This window comes from Oncorhynchus masou, chromosome 29, assembly GCF_036934945.1.
Source record: "Oncorhynchus masou masou isolate Uvic2021 chromosome 29, UVic_Omas_1.1, whole genome shotgun sequence".
Lineage (NCBI taxonomy): Eukaryota > Metazoa > Chordata > Actinopteri > Salmoniformes > Salmonidae > Oncorhynchus > Oncorhynchus masou.
The window spans coordinates 83,470,499-83,486,153 of NC_088240.1; the positions used below are offsets into that span (position 1 = coordinate 83,470,499).

At 41.6% G+C, this 15,655-nt stretch overlaps 1 protein-coding gene across 4 annotated transcripts; it reads right to left on the minus strand.

Moving 5' to 3' along the window:
• Nucleotides 1-255: 255 nt before the first annotated feature.
• Nucleotides 256-15,265, minus strand: cmtm7 (CKLF-like MARVEL transmembrane domain containing 7). Of its 4 annotated transcripts, XM_064946597.1 has the most exons (10): nucleotides 13,470-13,506; nucleotides 12,865-12,909; nucleotides 12,674-12,775; nucleotides 12,528-12,566; nucleotides 12,292-12,360; nucleotides 9,458-10,961; nucleotides 4,805-4,981; nucleotides 4,509-4,607; nucleotides 1,331-1,412; nucleotides 256-1,010 (listed from the first exon to the last, which is right to left on the minus strand). In XM_064946597.1, the coding sequence occupies exons 6-10, from the start codon at nucleotides 9,569-9,571 to the stop codon at nucleotides 997-999; spliced, it is 486 nt and encodes a 161-aa protein (XP_064802669.1). In that variant the 5' UTR covers nucleotides 9,572-10,961; nucleotides 12,292-12,360; nucleotides 12,528-12,566; nucleotides 12,674-12,775; nucleotides 12,865-12,909; nucleotides 13,470-13,506; the 3' UTR covers nucleotides 256-996. The 4 variants fall into 4 exon arrangements, 1 of the variants encoding a protein (XP_064802669.1); XR_010452449.1 differs by lacking the exons at nucleotides 256-1,010; nucleotides 1,331-1,412; nucleotides 4,509-4,607; nucleotides 9,458-10,961 and adding exons at nucleotides 13,633-13,985; nucleotides 14,089-14,484; nucleotides 15,071-15,265 and having other exon boundaries at nucleotides 4,893-4,981; nucleotides 13,470-13,537; XR_010452447.1 differs by lacking the exons at nucleotides 256-1,010; nucleotides 1,331-1,412; nucleotides 4,509-4,607; nucleotides 4,805-4,981 and adding exons at nucleotides 13,633-13,985; nucleotides 14,089-14,484; nucleotides 15,071-15,265 and having other exon boundaries at nucleotides 9,569-10,961; nucleotides 13,470-13,537.
• Between the last annotated feature and the right edge of the window lie 390 nt (nucleotides 15,266-15,655).

The window sequence follows — 15,655 nt, forward strand, 5'->3', positions numbered from 1 at the left end:
GTCCTCCGGCTACACCATGGTACTACCCTACAGAGTGCTGTTGAGGCTACTGTAGACCTTCATTACAAAACAGTGCGTTTTAATCCATTTTTGGGATGACGTAAATATATTTATAGTTTTTATCTAAAAAGGATAACTTGATGTTTCACTATTTTCTATGAAATTCACTGAGGATGGTCCTCCCCTTCCTCCTCTAAGGAGCCTCCACTGGTCTCAATGTCTTATTTTCAACAAACAAGGATTCAGAGACATGGATGCTGTTGGGTTTCCCTTTTACTTCAGTCAACCAAAAGCATGTTTGAAATATAAACCCATATACAAACTTAAACACATCAGATAAAGAAGAGATGTTTAAATATACGTGATAGTGTGAGGCTGTATAAAGGTTGACCTTTTTATGATTATATTCTTCTCATAAGCAGCCTATAATACTGTGACAGACATACGTGAACATAAAAGCACAAAACTATCATCATAAAAATTTGCTCTTGAATAAATAATGTAAACAGGGGTGGCATTGACATATCTAACTCTAAAAAGCTTCAGGGCAACACTGAAAAACAGCTTATGTCCTCTTGATTTCAAAGCATTCAAATAGCGACCATTCAAGATGGAGGGGTGGTTTGGTCTGGCTCTCAGCCTAGCCCTTAGTTTAAACACTCTGGAGGCACTTATATGAAACAACAGCTGCCTGCTCTTCAAAGCACACATAGGTTACTTCTTATCCCTAACAACTGACTGGTCATCAGGATGGTGTATCTCAAAGAAGGAGAAATTACTTTAAGCATTCTTTGTAAACTGTACAAAATAGAGTGTTTAACAAAGTTAACTGGCTAACTTGTAACTATCCTGAAGTGAAACCAGTCTCGGGCTAAGCTAAAGTTCTGATTGTTTAATGGGCCCCGGGCCAGTTGTTGGGGTAAGAAGTTACTGTCGCACAGCACACTGACAATGAAGTCATCTTGGTACTTCAGGGGAAGAAATGATAGATCCGTTTTACACAGAAGCACCTACAGTTAGAGATAGAGGAAGAGTGATGAGGAAAGAGGAAACAGTAGTTAACCAAAGTTTAGTCAACTAAGAACAGAAAGCACTTCCTAGCCCTTGTAACAGCACTAGCCGGCAGCACAGGAAATGGAACGGAACTAACTCCTGATCTGCGTTGCAAAAGAAAGCTCCACTGTAGCAAATATGCATCTATTTCATGATATGATTACAGGTTATAATTACATTCCTTTTCAGTTGAGCGTCTGTCTTTCAGAGGCTCGGTACATGTCGCTAGGCAATTGAAGGAAAACCCAATAAGGATTTCAAAGAATTTCAGACTTACTGGTTGGCTGGGAACCACATGTGACCTTATAGGATGTCCATATGCTGACAGCCAATAGGAATGTGGCGATGAAGCCAAATGCCTGTATAGGTCAACAAGAAAGATGCCTCATTATAAAAACCCTACACGTTGGTCATCTGTCAAGCATTGAGGGGACAGCTGTAAGTCCCCAAGCTGGTTACTGGGTACAAGTGTAAGAGGAAAAGACAATTTTAGGAGAATGATTATTAACTGACTTTTTAGATCTCAAAACTGTACTTGACAGGATGGGATGAACTCCTTAAAGGTGAATGGAAACACTAGGAAGTAAAGTTAAGAGATGTATTCCATCAACTAATACTAAACATGTGCATTTAACATTCAATTGGGATTTTGATATTGAACAATGTTTATTTGAGTAGCACCATCTTGAATTGCTATAGTAACGACTGACGCCAATACTGACACCAGGAAACGCCTTGTCTCCACTGGACCTGAAAAGTTTCTCACAACTTTGATAGCTTTGTCATTGAGAGGACAAAAATATTAAGGCAAGAAACTGTATAGAATGCATTTTTATGTTGGTATTTATAACATTTACATTTTAGAGTATTTTTTTTGATTGATAAGATGAGGCTGTGAAATTACATTTATTTGATAACAAGCCGACTAGACAGTCAGCCAAGCTGAGGCAACTAGCAAGCTATTTTGTTGATTTAGCTAGCTCTTCTCTTGTCCTTTTCCATGTTAATGTTGTGTTCACTAACTGTAAAAAATAAAATGCTCATATTGGCAATTTGAAGAGCATTTGTCATTGGCATTAGCTAAGAGCTCAAATCAACTGGCTAGTGTCTAACTGAATTTGCAGCTAGCTAGCTAGACAGTGTCAAGGAAGATAGAGGCTGTAGAGACTGGACAACATGCTGCTTAGGCTGCAGACAGGGCCAAGGGAGATAGGGGCTGTAGAGACTGGACAACATGCTGCTTAGGCTGCAGACAGGGCCAAGGGAAATAGGGGCTATAGAGACTGGACAACATGCTGCAGACAGGGCCAAGGGAGTTAGGGGCTGTAGAGACTGGACAACATGCTGCTTAGGCTGCAGACAGGGCCAAGGGAAATAGGGGCTATAGAGACTGGACAACATGCTGCAGACAGGGCCAAGGGAGATAGGGGCTGTAGAGACTGGACAACATGCTGCTTAGGCTGCAGACAGGGCCAAGGGAGGGGCTGTAGAGACTGGACAACATGCTGCAGACAGGGCCAAGGGAAATAGGGGCTATAGAGACTGAACAACATGCTGCTTAGGCTACAGACAGGGCCAAGGGAAATAGGGGCTGTAGAGACTGGACAACATGCTGCAGACAGGGCCAAGGGAGTTAGGGGCTGTAGAGACTGGACAACATGCTGCTTAGGCTGCAGACAGGGCCAAGGGAGATAGGGGCTGTAGAGACTGGACAACATGCTGCTTAGGCTACAGACAGGGCCAAGGGAGATAACGGCTGTAGAGACTTGACAACATGCTGCAGACAGGGCCAAGGGAGATAGGGGCTGTAGAGACTGGACAACATGCTGCTTAGGCTGCAGACAGGGCCAAGGGACATAGGGGCTGTAGAGACTGGACAACATGCTGCAGACAGGCCAAGGGAGGGGCTGTAGAGACTGGACAACATGCTGCTTAGGCTACAGACAGGGCCAAGGGAGGGGCTGTAGAGACTGGACAACATGCTGCTTAGACTACAGACAGGGCCAAGGGACATAGGGGCTGTAGAGACTGGACAACATGCTGCTTAGGCTACAGACAGTCCAAGGGAGATAGGGGCTGTAGAGACTGGACAACATGCTGCTTAGGCTACAGACAGTCCAAGGGAGATAGGGGCTGTAGAGACTGGACAACATGCTGCTTAGGCTACAGACAGTCCAAGGGAGATAGGGGCTGTAGAGACTGGACAACATGCTGCTTAGGCTACAGACAGTCCAAGGGACAACCACAACCCTCACTCTCACAGCCTAGGTGAACTTCATTGTACTGGAGGACAACTCTAGAAATTGTTGGATTTTTTTTTACAGGAAAGATAGAAAGGAGATTATGATGTGGTTTGTTTGTGTTGCACCAGAATGCAACAAGTTATTATGCATTGTAGGGGGATCCATTATTTTAGGTTGTGGTACTCCAGTGAGTGTGACTCATTGCAGACATAGGCACTAACTAGTAAAGGGACTCCTAGTCTTCAGTGACAATCTGAACTACTGGCTGGTCATTTCACCTCTCTTGCATGCTTTTAATTTGTTCCCATTCTGTCTCTTCCTGTATAAGGCTATAAGCCCAGTGGAATGTATGTGCAGAACAAATTGAAGTTGTCAAAGCCAATTATTGTTATTATATTACTTATTCTTATCATATTTTGTAATTCCAATTTTCGATGTGGACTTGCACTTTGTTTTCAGGCTTGACTGAGACGATGTATTCCCCTCAGTTTTTTCAATAAAGTTATGCAGCAATGCCAATATGGTGATTTACAGTTCCAGTGAGCTGGTGTTCTAAAGCCTAGTATTTCCACTCCCCTTTAATAGCCATTTGGCCTGCTTTAAAGGGAAATCCTGCCAGTGATGCAACAATGCCAATATGGTGATTTACAGTTCCAGTTAGCTGCTGTTCTAAAGCCTAGTGTTTCCACTCCCCTTTAATAGCCATTTGGCCTGCTTTAAAGGGAAATCCTACCATTGATGCAATAATGCCAATATGGTGATTTACAGTTCCAGTTAGCTGGTGTTCTAAGGCCTAGTGTTTCCACTCCCCTTTAATAGCCATTTGGCCTGCTTTAAAGGGAAATCCCACACACTCACCACATAACCATCAGACAGGCAGGGTAGCCTAGTGGTTCTAGCATTGGACTAGTAACCGAAAGGTTGCAAGTTCAAATCCCTGAGCTGACAAGGTACAAAGTCTGTTGTTCTGCCCTTGAACAGGCAGTTAACCCACTGTCATTGAAAATAAGATTTTTTTCTAAACTGACTTGCCTAGTAAAATAAAAAATAAACTATGGAGAGCTTAGATGTAAGGTTTCATTTTTGCAAACAGGGCCTCTCAATTATCTTCAGATAAATGCTGAGATACTAGGATAGATAGAAAATAATTAACATTCTTCAGCTCTGGAATGGAGCACCAGAAAACAGGAAAGCATCTGCTATGTTACTCACCGAACCAGCTTCTAGTTCAGACACACCTCCACTCTTAACAGCTGCAACAATAGAGGCAATGAAGACCAGGATGGTCCCAACGCCATAATGCAGTAACTCCTGAAACAATGAATGGTATAGATAAGTGCTGTGTCTGTAACGCGTGTCTGTGAAAAAAGTACAGAGAAAGTTTAAAAGATGATGCACACTACTGTAAGTCTCTCTGGATAAGAAAGTCTGCTAAATAACTCAAATGTAAACAATGTAAATGTGTGTGTGTGTGTGTATCGGCGTGTGTCATTTGCAGGGCCACTCACCGTCATTGTCCAGTTGATACAGGGGATCTTACTCTGCAGTCTGAACACATACATGAGGTAGAAGATGAGGAAGGCTATGAGGAACCATAGTGTCACCACCTCAAAGTACCGAAAGGCTGAGTAATCAGTCCAACCTCGTGCACAGTGTACACACAGGAACGCAATCAGAAGTGCTACCTGCAAACACACAGACAAATAACAATGTGTTTCCATGTCCCAGTATGATTCCAATCGTGGAGCATATTGGCACCATATCAACTCCTGTATTAAAAATGTATCTTAGTCTGCAATAGCAGACTGCAATAGCATTGAATAGTCCCCGTGATATGCAACTGTTCAGGGAAGTCAGGAACCAATAAACGCAGTCAGTCAGGAAAGCAAAGGCCAGCTGTTTCAAACAGAAATTTGCATCCTGTAGCTCTAACTCCAAAAGGTTTTGGGACATTGTAAAGTCCATGGAGAATAAGAGCCCCTCCCTCGGGTTCAATTCTCGGGTTGACTCTTTTCTCTGTATATATCAATGATGTCGCTCTTGCTGCGGGTGATTCCCTGATCCACCTGTATGCAGACGCTGCCATTCTGTATACTTCTGGCCCTTCTTTGGACACTGTGTTAACTAACCTCTAAACAAGCTTCAATGCCATACAACACTCCTTCCCGCCCGCCCGACTAGCATCACTACCCTGGACGGTTCTGACCTAGAATATGTGGACAACTACAAATACCTAGGTGTCTGGCTAGACTGTAAACTCTCATTCCAGTCTCATATTAAACTTCTCCAATCCAAAATCGGCTTTCTATTTCGCAACAAAGCCTCCTTCACGAACCACCAAACGTACCCTAATAAAACTGACTACCCTACCGATTCTCAATTTCGGCGATGTCATCTACAAAATAGCTTCCAATAATCTACTCAGCAAACTGGATGTAGTCTATCACAGTGCCATCCTTTCTATTACCAAAGCCCCTTATACCTCCCACCACTACGACCTGTATGCTTTAGTTGGCTGGCCCTCGCTACATATTCGTCGCCAGACCCACTGGCTCCAGGTCATCTATAAGTGAAGCTGGAGACTTATATTTCCCTCACTAACTTTAAGCATCAGCTATCTGAGTAGCTATCCGATCGCTGCAGCTGTACATAGTCCATCTGTAAGTAGCCCACCCAGTCTACCTACCTCATCCCCATATTGTTTTTATTTATTTTTCTGCTCTTTTGCACACCAGTATCTCTACTTGCACATCATCATCTGCTCATTTATTACTCCAGTGTTAATCAGCTAAATTGTAATTACTTTGCTACCATGGCCTATTTATTGCCTACCTCCTCACACTGTATATAGACTTTCTTTTATCTACTGTGTTATTGACTGTACGCTTTTTATTCTATGTGTAACTCTGTGTTGTTGTTTCTGTCGCACTGCTTTTCTTTATCTTGGCCAGGTCACAGTTGTAAATGACAACTTGTTATCAACTGGCCTACCTGGTTAAATAGAGGTGAAATAACATAAATAACAATTCTGGTAACAGTAGGTTGGTCCAGATCCAGAATCTAGTTTTCAACACAACCCAGCTCTCACATGGCTAATGTTCAAGGTTCACAATTTTCCCGTTCACATGCCGTTAAACATGCTTTATTGCTTCATATTGTAGGGCAGTTGCAGGTATATGGAACAACATTGACATTATTAAACCACAAGGGAGAGGCTGAAAGCCATTAGCCACTAAACACTTCTGTAAACAGGAAATAACACCCAAAACCAGCTTCCTCCATTTTTCCTCTGAAACACCACCATTATTCCTGTGATGACTATAAATAAGCAAGAATGTAACAGAAATGTAGTGAAGATTAAGATGCAAACCCACTGTATTCTACTGTGCCAAACACAGATATAAAAAGGGGAGAACAGACAACGTTCGTTCTCCCCTGAGTTCACAACCGTTGTTATGAAGGTGTGATTTCCCTGATTTCCCTGAAGCCCTGATGTCACAATCTTCGTTATGAAGGTATAATAAAGTGTCATTAATTACAAAATTCTGACATTCTGAGAGATGATGATAAACATGAATTTATTTGAAGGTAGACAGCAATATGACATCACCACACACATTGGGACAAGTTCCTACATTACAGAAATCAACAACAACAAAATTATAATCTGCCAAGACTTCCACTATTTTAAACAATTACTGGACATCTCAATCAAAACTGGATGTTGATCTGACTGTGGCCAGTATCACGTGCCCACCTGACATTTTGCCTCATGGAGAGTTAATGCACAACTCAATCTTTGAAGGGGGGGGCTCCCAGTGTAGATTCTAGTCTCAGTCACTTAAAATATCTTAGTCCACTAAACTTGTAGGTTTTATAAAGGCTATTGGTTTCCACTGGTATAGGCCTAATTCAGGTTATAAAGGCTATTGGTTTCCACTGGTATAGGCCTAATTCAGGTTATAAAGGCTATTGGTTTCCACTGGTATAGGCCTAATTCAGGTTATAAAGGCTATTGGTTCCCATTGGTATAGGCCTAATTCCTGTTATAAAGGCTATTGGTTTCCACTGGTATAGGCCTAATTCAGGTTATAAAGGCTATTGGTTCCCACTGGTATAGGCCTAATTCAGGTTATAAAGGCTATTGGTTTCCACTGGTATAGGCCTAATTCAGGTTATAAAGGCTATTGGTTTCCACTGGTATAGGCCTAATTCAGGTTATAAAGGCTATTGGTTCCCACTGGTATAGGCCTAATTCCTGTTATAAAGGCTATTGGTTTCCACTGGTATAGGCCTAATTCCTGTTATAAAGGCTATTGGTTCCCACTGGTATAGGCCTAATTCAGGTTATAAAGGCTATTGGTTCCCATTGGTATAGGCCTAATTCCTGTTATAAAGGCTATTGGTTTCCACTGGTATAGGCCTAATTCAGGTTATAAAGGCTATTGGTTCCCACTGGTATAGGCCTAATTCAGGTTATAAAGGCTATTGGTTTCCACTGGTATAGGCCTAATTCAGGTTATAAAGGCTATTGGTTCCCACTGGTATAGGCCTAATTTAGGTTATAAAGGCTATTGGTTCCCACTGGTATAGGCCTAATTCAGGTTATAAAGGCTATTGGTTCCCACTGGTATAGGCCTAATTCATGTTATAAAGGCTATTGGTTCCCACTGGTATAGGCCTAATTCAGGTTATAAAGGCTATTGGTTCCCACTGGTATAGGCCTAATTCCTGTTATAAAGGCTATTGGTTCCCATTGGTATAGGCCTAATTCCTGTTATAAAGGCTATTGGTTCCCACTGGTATAGGCCTAATTCAGGTTATAAAGGCTATTGGTTCCCACTGGTATAGGCCTAATTCCTGTTATAAAGGCTATTGGTTTCCACTGGTATAGGCCTAATTCAGGTTATAAAGGCTATTGGTTTCCACTGGTATAGGCCTAATTCAGGTTATAAAGGCTATTGGTTCCCACTGGTATAGGCCTAATTCCTGTTATAAAGGCTATTGGTTCCCATTGGTATAGGCCTAATTCCTGTTATAAAGGCTATTGGTTCCCACTGGTATAGGCCTAATTCAGGTTATAAAGGCTATTGGTTTCCACTGGTATAGGCCTAATTCAGGTTATAAAGGCTATTGGTTCCCACTGGTATAGGCCTAATTCCTGTTATAAAGGCTATTGGTTCCCACTGGTATAGGCCTAATTCAGGTTATAAAGGCTATTGGTTCCCACTGGTATAGGCCTAATTCAGGTTATAAAGGCTATTGGTTCCCACTGGTATTGGCCTAATTCATATTTGCATGTTAATGTTTTGTAAAGTAGCCTAGTCGTAGCCTAACCGTCAGAGAAAGCCACCTAGTAGACAGTGGTGTAAAGTACTTAAGTAAAAATACTTTAAAGTACTACTTAAATCGTGTTTTGGGGTATCTGTACTTTACTATTTATATTTTTGACAGCTTTTACTTCAATACATTCCTAAAGAAAATAATGTACTTTTCACTCCATACATTTTCCCTGACACCCAAAAGTACTCGTTACATTTTGAATGCTTAGCACGGCAGGAAAATGGTCTAATTCACACACTTATCAAGAGAACATCCCTGGTCATCCCCATGGCCTCTGATCTGGCGGACTTGACTCAACACATGCCTCGTTTATAAATTATGTCTGAGTGTTAGAGCAAATAAAGAAAACATGAAAATGATGCCGTGTGGATTGCTTAATATAAGGAATTTGAAATGATTTAGACTTTTACTTTTGAATCTTAAGTATATTTTAGCAGTTACATTTAGTTTTGATACTTAAGTATAGTTTAAACCAAATACTTTTAGACTTTTACTCAAATAATATATTACTGGGTAAATTTCACTTTTTCTTGAGTCATTTTTTATTAAGGTATCTTTACTTTTACAACAATTGGGTAGTTTTTCCACTACTGCTAGTAGTATACGAATGAATCAGAGTTTCTGTTACGCACCTCGCTCCCCTTTATCCTCAATTTTTGAGTGCATTCTCCACATTTTGGATTAAAGATCACGAAGACAGCAGACAGTAGGCAATATAAAATACAACCCAACCCCAACATTAAAAATAAAAAAGTTTTAAAAAATATGTATAATGCTGTGCAGAACATCCGTATAAATATCTGATCAAACATTCTTACCACTTGGGCGATTTTCAGTAATCCTTGTACAGAGCGAGTATAGCCCAAATTCAAGAATCCTTCGCCCGAAGACGATCTCGTCGTGGTGGTGGTAGTAACAACAGTATGAGACATTTTGATATGTATGTATAAATAAAATACAGTGTAAATAGTCTAGACTACAGTGTATCGTGGCCCAAGAAACACAGGCAGCTGCTACTACTGTGCTTCGTCTACTTCATGGTCGTTACTTGTTACCACCGCCACAAAGTCATAAACCCCGCCTGTTTCTACAAATCTTCTTAAAATGTGATTTTAAACCCAATCCTAACCTTATGCCTAACCGTAACCTTAAAATAAGACGAAAAAGCACAATTGCAGGTTATTTTACGATACATTTTTTACGATAGCCAAGTTAGACTTTGCGGCTTTGGTAACTCATGGTAACCCTACTTCATTGAGGGTGAGATTCAGTTGGGGTGGGGTTTCCAGGAAACAGTAGCATTTTTCAACTTCAACAGTTACAATGTTGCTTTTACTCAATGGGCCAGTTCGTTTTGCATGGCCATATGAGAGTGGTTAATTTATTTAAGGACCTAAAATGTGTAAGACACCGGGTAAAGAAAAACGAACTCGCCCATGGACATAAAATGACTGGCTGGAAGAGAAAGCGCTATCAAAACACGTATAGTCCGCAAATCACTCACGCACGATTGGGTCTCATTTCTAGCCGCATGCTACTGGCGGCATTACCGCGTGTGTTATGGATGTAAATGATGAAGCATTTACAGTCTCCACCTAAATAGTGTTCACATGATGGTTGAAGTTGATCTGTAGAAGATGATTAAACATGTAGCTATCAATCTGAATATGTTTGAAGTTCATCAAACGTATTCCTACTATTGTCAAAGACACTGTAGGCCCTATATCATTGTAGCCTGCACCATAGACCCATACCCATTCGACCTCCGTACTATATCGACAGCTGAATTGTATTTGTCCCAGGTTAATTTAAGCATTTTTTTCCACCCACATTGCAAGCAAGCAAGAAGCTCACATTACTTTAAGGTCAGACCTAATGTAGGTTTTGCATTGAATTGGTAACCATGTGGTGTCAACAGGTGTTAAACTATAGGCCCACCATCCTATCCCAAGGGGACTGCACTAATGGGACTAGCCCAGGCCATGCTAAAATAGTTTCAGTGTAGTGTATTATTTACATCTATATGCTTTAAACATCATCATTATGTCATTCTGCCACTGAACAAGGCAGTTAACCCACTGTTCCTAGGCACCCACAGACACTTACAAATAACAAACTAAGCACAGATATTAGGCCCATGTCAATCAAGCTACATAACAACATGGATAGCGATGAAATAAGACTGAAGCCCATCAGGAAGGAGTTTTCCATATTTCGATGCTTTGCAGCAGTAGGGTTTTGTTTCTGTCACCCCCCATCCATAAACAGCTGTTACCATGGAGACGAGGGCAGGATGCTCTTCTCTGTCACCACTTCCCGGGACTGCGACAGAGCAGAATGGGAAAGAGTGCTTAGAAAACCTTACCACATAAAGGCGCGCACACACACTCTGGCTGTGCATACCAGTAGGCCTCGTCTCTACATAAGCAAGTGAAGCCAGATATGGGACCCAAACCACACCCTAAAAGGACATTACCATGGCGAGCCAAACAGTTTTATGCATCAGCTGTACAAACTTAAGAACCTGAGTGAGTTACTCTCTGCATGTGGTCCAGAGGAACTAGATCCTCCGTGACACTTTGAGAACACCAGAAACACTGCAGCCAAAGGAAACCAATACATTTACATGTACAAATGCACCACACTCTTTCTGCTTCGTGGTTCTACATGGACGTTTAGTTTCGTTTAGTGATGCACCACATGGTAAGAACATGGACATGGACCCAAGCGACTTTGCGTCCTTGAAAAATGCTATATAAATACTATGTATTATTATGATTATTCTACACCAATATTGTCACGACTTCCGCTGAAGTTGGTCCCTCTTCATGTTCGGTCGGCGGTCGAAGTCACCGACGATACTCTTTTCATTTTCGTTTCGTCTCGTCTTCCATCACACCTGGTTCCAATCCCATCAATTACATGTTGTGTATTTAACCCTCTGTTCCCCCTCATGTCCTTGTCAGATTGCTTATTGTAGGTGCTTGTGCACGGCTGTCCTGGTGTGAGTCGGGTTATGTACCCATTATTTGATTGTTCTGTTTTCCGGTCGTTTAAAAAAAAATAAACTGCGCCGTTTGGAAACACAGTTCTTGCTCTCCTGCGTCTGACTTCTCTGCCGCCAGTACGCACCCCTTACAAATATGAGAAAACCCTTCAGTAGTTCGATGACAAGAGTTCCTTGCAGAGCTGGTGGATGACCACACTCAACCAGAGATACACTGAAGTTTTGCCCAGATAGCATCAGCTGGTTCTGGGGTGGTTGAGGCGAATGACCGCGCTGGAGTTCTTCTGTGGGTTCATGTGACGTGTGTTTAAAAGGAACGCTTCACTTATTTGAAAGGAAACCCAGAAGTATAATGATGTAATGGCGCTCAGGAACAATAACAATTGTTATTGAGTAACATTTTTGACAATTACAATAACACTACAGTTACAATAACACTACAGTTACAATAACGCTACAGTTACAATAACACTTGTAGAGCAATTATGTAATTGGACCTCCATAAGAATAACAATATAAAAACGGAATCTACCAAGTTGCCCCAATGTTGTGAACAATTTCAATAAGATTGACTGCTAAACTCTCGTTGATTACTTTTGAAAAATGTCTGTCAGAATGAGGGAGCTCAGTTTCATTATGACATACCTCCAGAGTTGCATTCTCTCTGCTGCGCCTCGGCAGTTCACCCCAGCTTCACAATAGCATAGTGGACACCTGAAATGACAATGGACAGCATCATCAGAATAATGGAATGACAATGAAAAGTGAAGGGTTGGCGTTATATCATGTTATGTCATGTTAAGGACAGTGCTGTCTCAGCTGTATTATGCAATCTTAGACTTTCTTGTGTCACTTCAAGAAAAAAACTAAAAATAATTCACCTTCATCTGGTATGGGGACACGAGAGCTTCTTTGGGGTGCTTAAAAGAAAAGAGGGCAATTTCACAAGCTTATCTGAGCTGGTTCTGGTACTTGGTGGTATACCTATGGAATTCATGGCCCAAAATTGCAATAATTGAATACTTACATTGAGTGGTGGTGTTCAGATGAACGTCTGAGTATACCAGATTTAGTAGCTCCATGTCGCCATCTTCTGGTGAATTATGTTTATACAATGACTGTGGGCTTTCTGTTTGTGTAGAGAACAACAGTAAGAAACTGTGTGACACATTACAGATCTGAACCATCAGCAAATCCTTCACGGTCTTGTCCACTCACCCATTTCTGAGACATTGGCGTAGATAGAGGATTCACTGACCATAGCTTTAGAAACAGGGAAGTAAAATGTACAAATGTAAACTGCTGTGACGCACAAAGTTTATGACTGAATAAGAGGACATGAAGAGCTATGCTCAGACTCGACACTGGACCCAATCTTTTTGCCCACTTCTACAGAGGTGTAGTTGGGACACCAGGCAGGGATTGAAGGATACGGGAGAAGAGGGTGTAGAATACACAGAATATGAGTGGGCCGTAGACAAGAGAAGTTGATGGACTGGTACATAGGGAAGCATATGTGTGGAGATAGTGAATAACAGGGCAGCAGGTTGTCTAGCGGGTTAAGAGTGTTGGGCCATTTCCAATCCCTGAGCAAACTAGGTGAAACATCTGCCGATGTGCCCTTGAGCGAGGCACTTAACCCTAATTGCTCCTGTAAGTTGCTCTGGATAGAGCGTCTGCTAAATGACAAAAATGTACTGAATAGCCTTCCACTTAAACTGGCTTTCAACTCACACTCTGCCCTTTCATCTGATGAAAAATTATTACTGATCAGAAATACTATTCAAAGACTCAGATTGTCTAGAAAGAGTAAGACCCCTTACCTATAGCAGGATCTGTGCACAACTCAGATTGCTGCTTAATCTTTCTGAATTGCAGAATCTCAGGTATCCTTTTGGAAAAGACCAGAGATAGTATATGAATCTGTAAATACGCCAAAAATATAATATCTTAACTAGTATTTATTTTCTTACAGAGATCACCTACCTCTTTTTCTCAGGTAAAATAAAGCCACGCCAAGGAGCAGCAGCAGAAGCAGGACCCCACACACAGAGAGGGCTACGGTCAGCGCAGTGGGTCCAGGGGGAACCGTCTCTCTGCCCTCCCCAGGCTGTTCTCTGCCCTGCAGGTGTACACTTCCTGGGTGAAGTAGGGGATTGAACTTGTCCACTGAAATGGGTGGGTTCCTATGGTGCTGACACCTGGGTCTATGTTGCCCTTAGAGGAGGAGAACCAGGTGATGGTGGATGGGGGGTTCCCCTCAACTACACACCTGAGGCTCCCGTTGCCTGGTCCGAGGGACGCCTCTACCCAAGACAGGCTGAGAATCTGGGCCTTAGCTAGGGACAAAGCACAAACCTTCCATGAGTATCATTGTGGTAAAGAGTTTCATATTCCTAGACCACCAGACCCTTATTGCTGACAACGTAGTGAGACCATTACCAATGATATTGAGCTGTGTGCCGCTGGCAGTCTGCCACTTCCCATCAGCCCAGTAATAGTCCAGCTCTACTCTGCAGAAGTAAACTCCATTGTCTGTGACCGCCAGATCTCTGATGAGGAGAGAGAGATCCCTCTGCTTAGGATCTCCTTTGACTGAGAAGCGTTGGTATGACTCTGGAACTGAGCATTCATTCATTCCACCCGTAGTAACATTTTTCACCTTGCATTGGAAGAAGGGCGTATCATGGAATTGTCTGGTGATCCACTGAACTGTGATGCCTTTGGAGTAGTCTTGTTGCTTGGGGTGGGTGAAGGAGCAGGGTAGGACCACATCTCCTCCTATGGTGCTGTTCACTACAGGGGGAACTGTCATGGACCATGATTGTGAGAAGGTGCCTAGTGGGAGGAATATTAGTTCACAATTAGAGAAATTAGAGAAATCAATCATATTAAGGATATTACATGTTTGTTTTTTCTGATGGTCTCAAGTATTTAAAAAAAACTTGTATTCTAATTGGTTCAACTGGCAATCTATTGTACTTTATCTAGTGTACTCTATTGTACTTTATTTAAACACACACGTCACTACCCAAAGGATGGGGTGGCAGGGTAGCCTAGTGGTTAGAGCGTTGGACTAGTAACCGAAAGGTTGCAAGTTCAAATCCCCGAGCTGACAAGTTACAAATCTGTCATTCTGCCCCTGAACAGGCAGTTAACCCGCTGTTCCTAGGCTGTCATTGAAAATAAAATCTGTTCTTAACTGACTTGCCCAGTTGAAAAAAGGATCAACAAGTCATCTCTTATGATACTGTATAAACACATACTCATGAATATTACAACACTAAAGAGGGATAATTCCTTTATTCCCAAATTATTCAAGATTATTTAAATAAAGGTAAAAAAAAAATGCTAAAGCTTAAATAGGAATGTTTCACCAAAACTGAATCTGAATAGAAATAGCTAAAACTGGAGTTTGGCCTACCTGTAATGACAGAGAAGAGAGAGAAGAGTTGAGCCTGCACCATCCTAAAGGTAATCAAATATATACATATCCCTTTGGCACTGAGGAGAAAGAAAGTCAAGTCACGGAGAAGAAGTTCTACCAACACAATGCCTCTAATCAGGAAACAGTTGTGAAATGTACAACATGAGAATAGCCATTTCCCATTTAGTGCTTACTGTGAAACACAAGTCACGGAGAAGAAGTTCTACCAACACAATGCCTCTAATCAGGAAACAGTTGTGAAATGTACAACATGAGAATAGCCATTTCCCATTTAGTGCTTACTGTGAAACACGTGAGGGCTTGGCTGAGCATACGTGCATTAACAATGGAAGTGTATTATTTCTTTAGGCCTATTATGTGAATTTAAGATGTGTTTCCTGAGCCTCTATACTTGGTATCTATTATAGAAAGCATTGAGACTGGAACAATAGAGGACCTCCGTTTAGTCTAGTGAGATTTGAGCAATATAACAGTCCTACAGCACCTTCAGACAGTATTCACACCATTTTACTTGTTTCACATTTTGTGTTACAGCCTGAATTTAAAATGGATTAAATTGAA

Coding starts and splice junctions, on each gene's coding strand:
- cmtm7 (XM_064946597.1), bottom strand. CDS start 9,571: ATGTCTCATACTGTTGTTACTACCACCACCACGACGAGATCGTCTTCG. Junction 4,982..9,457: donor TACTGAAAATCGCCCAAGTG/GTAAGAATGTTT, acceptor GTGTGTTTGCAG/GTAGCACTTCTGATTGCGTT. Junction 1,413..4,508: donor CTGAACTAGAAGCTGGTTCG/GTGAGTAACATA, acceptor TGACCTATACAG/GCATTTGGCTTCATCGCCAC.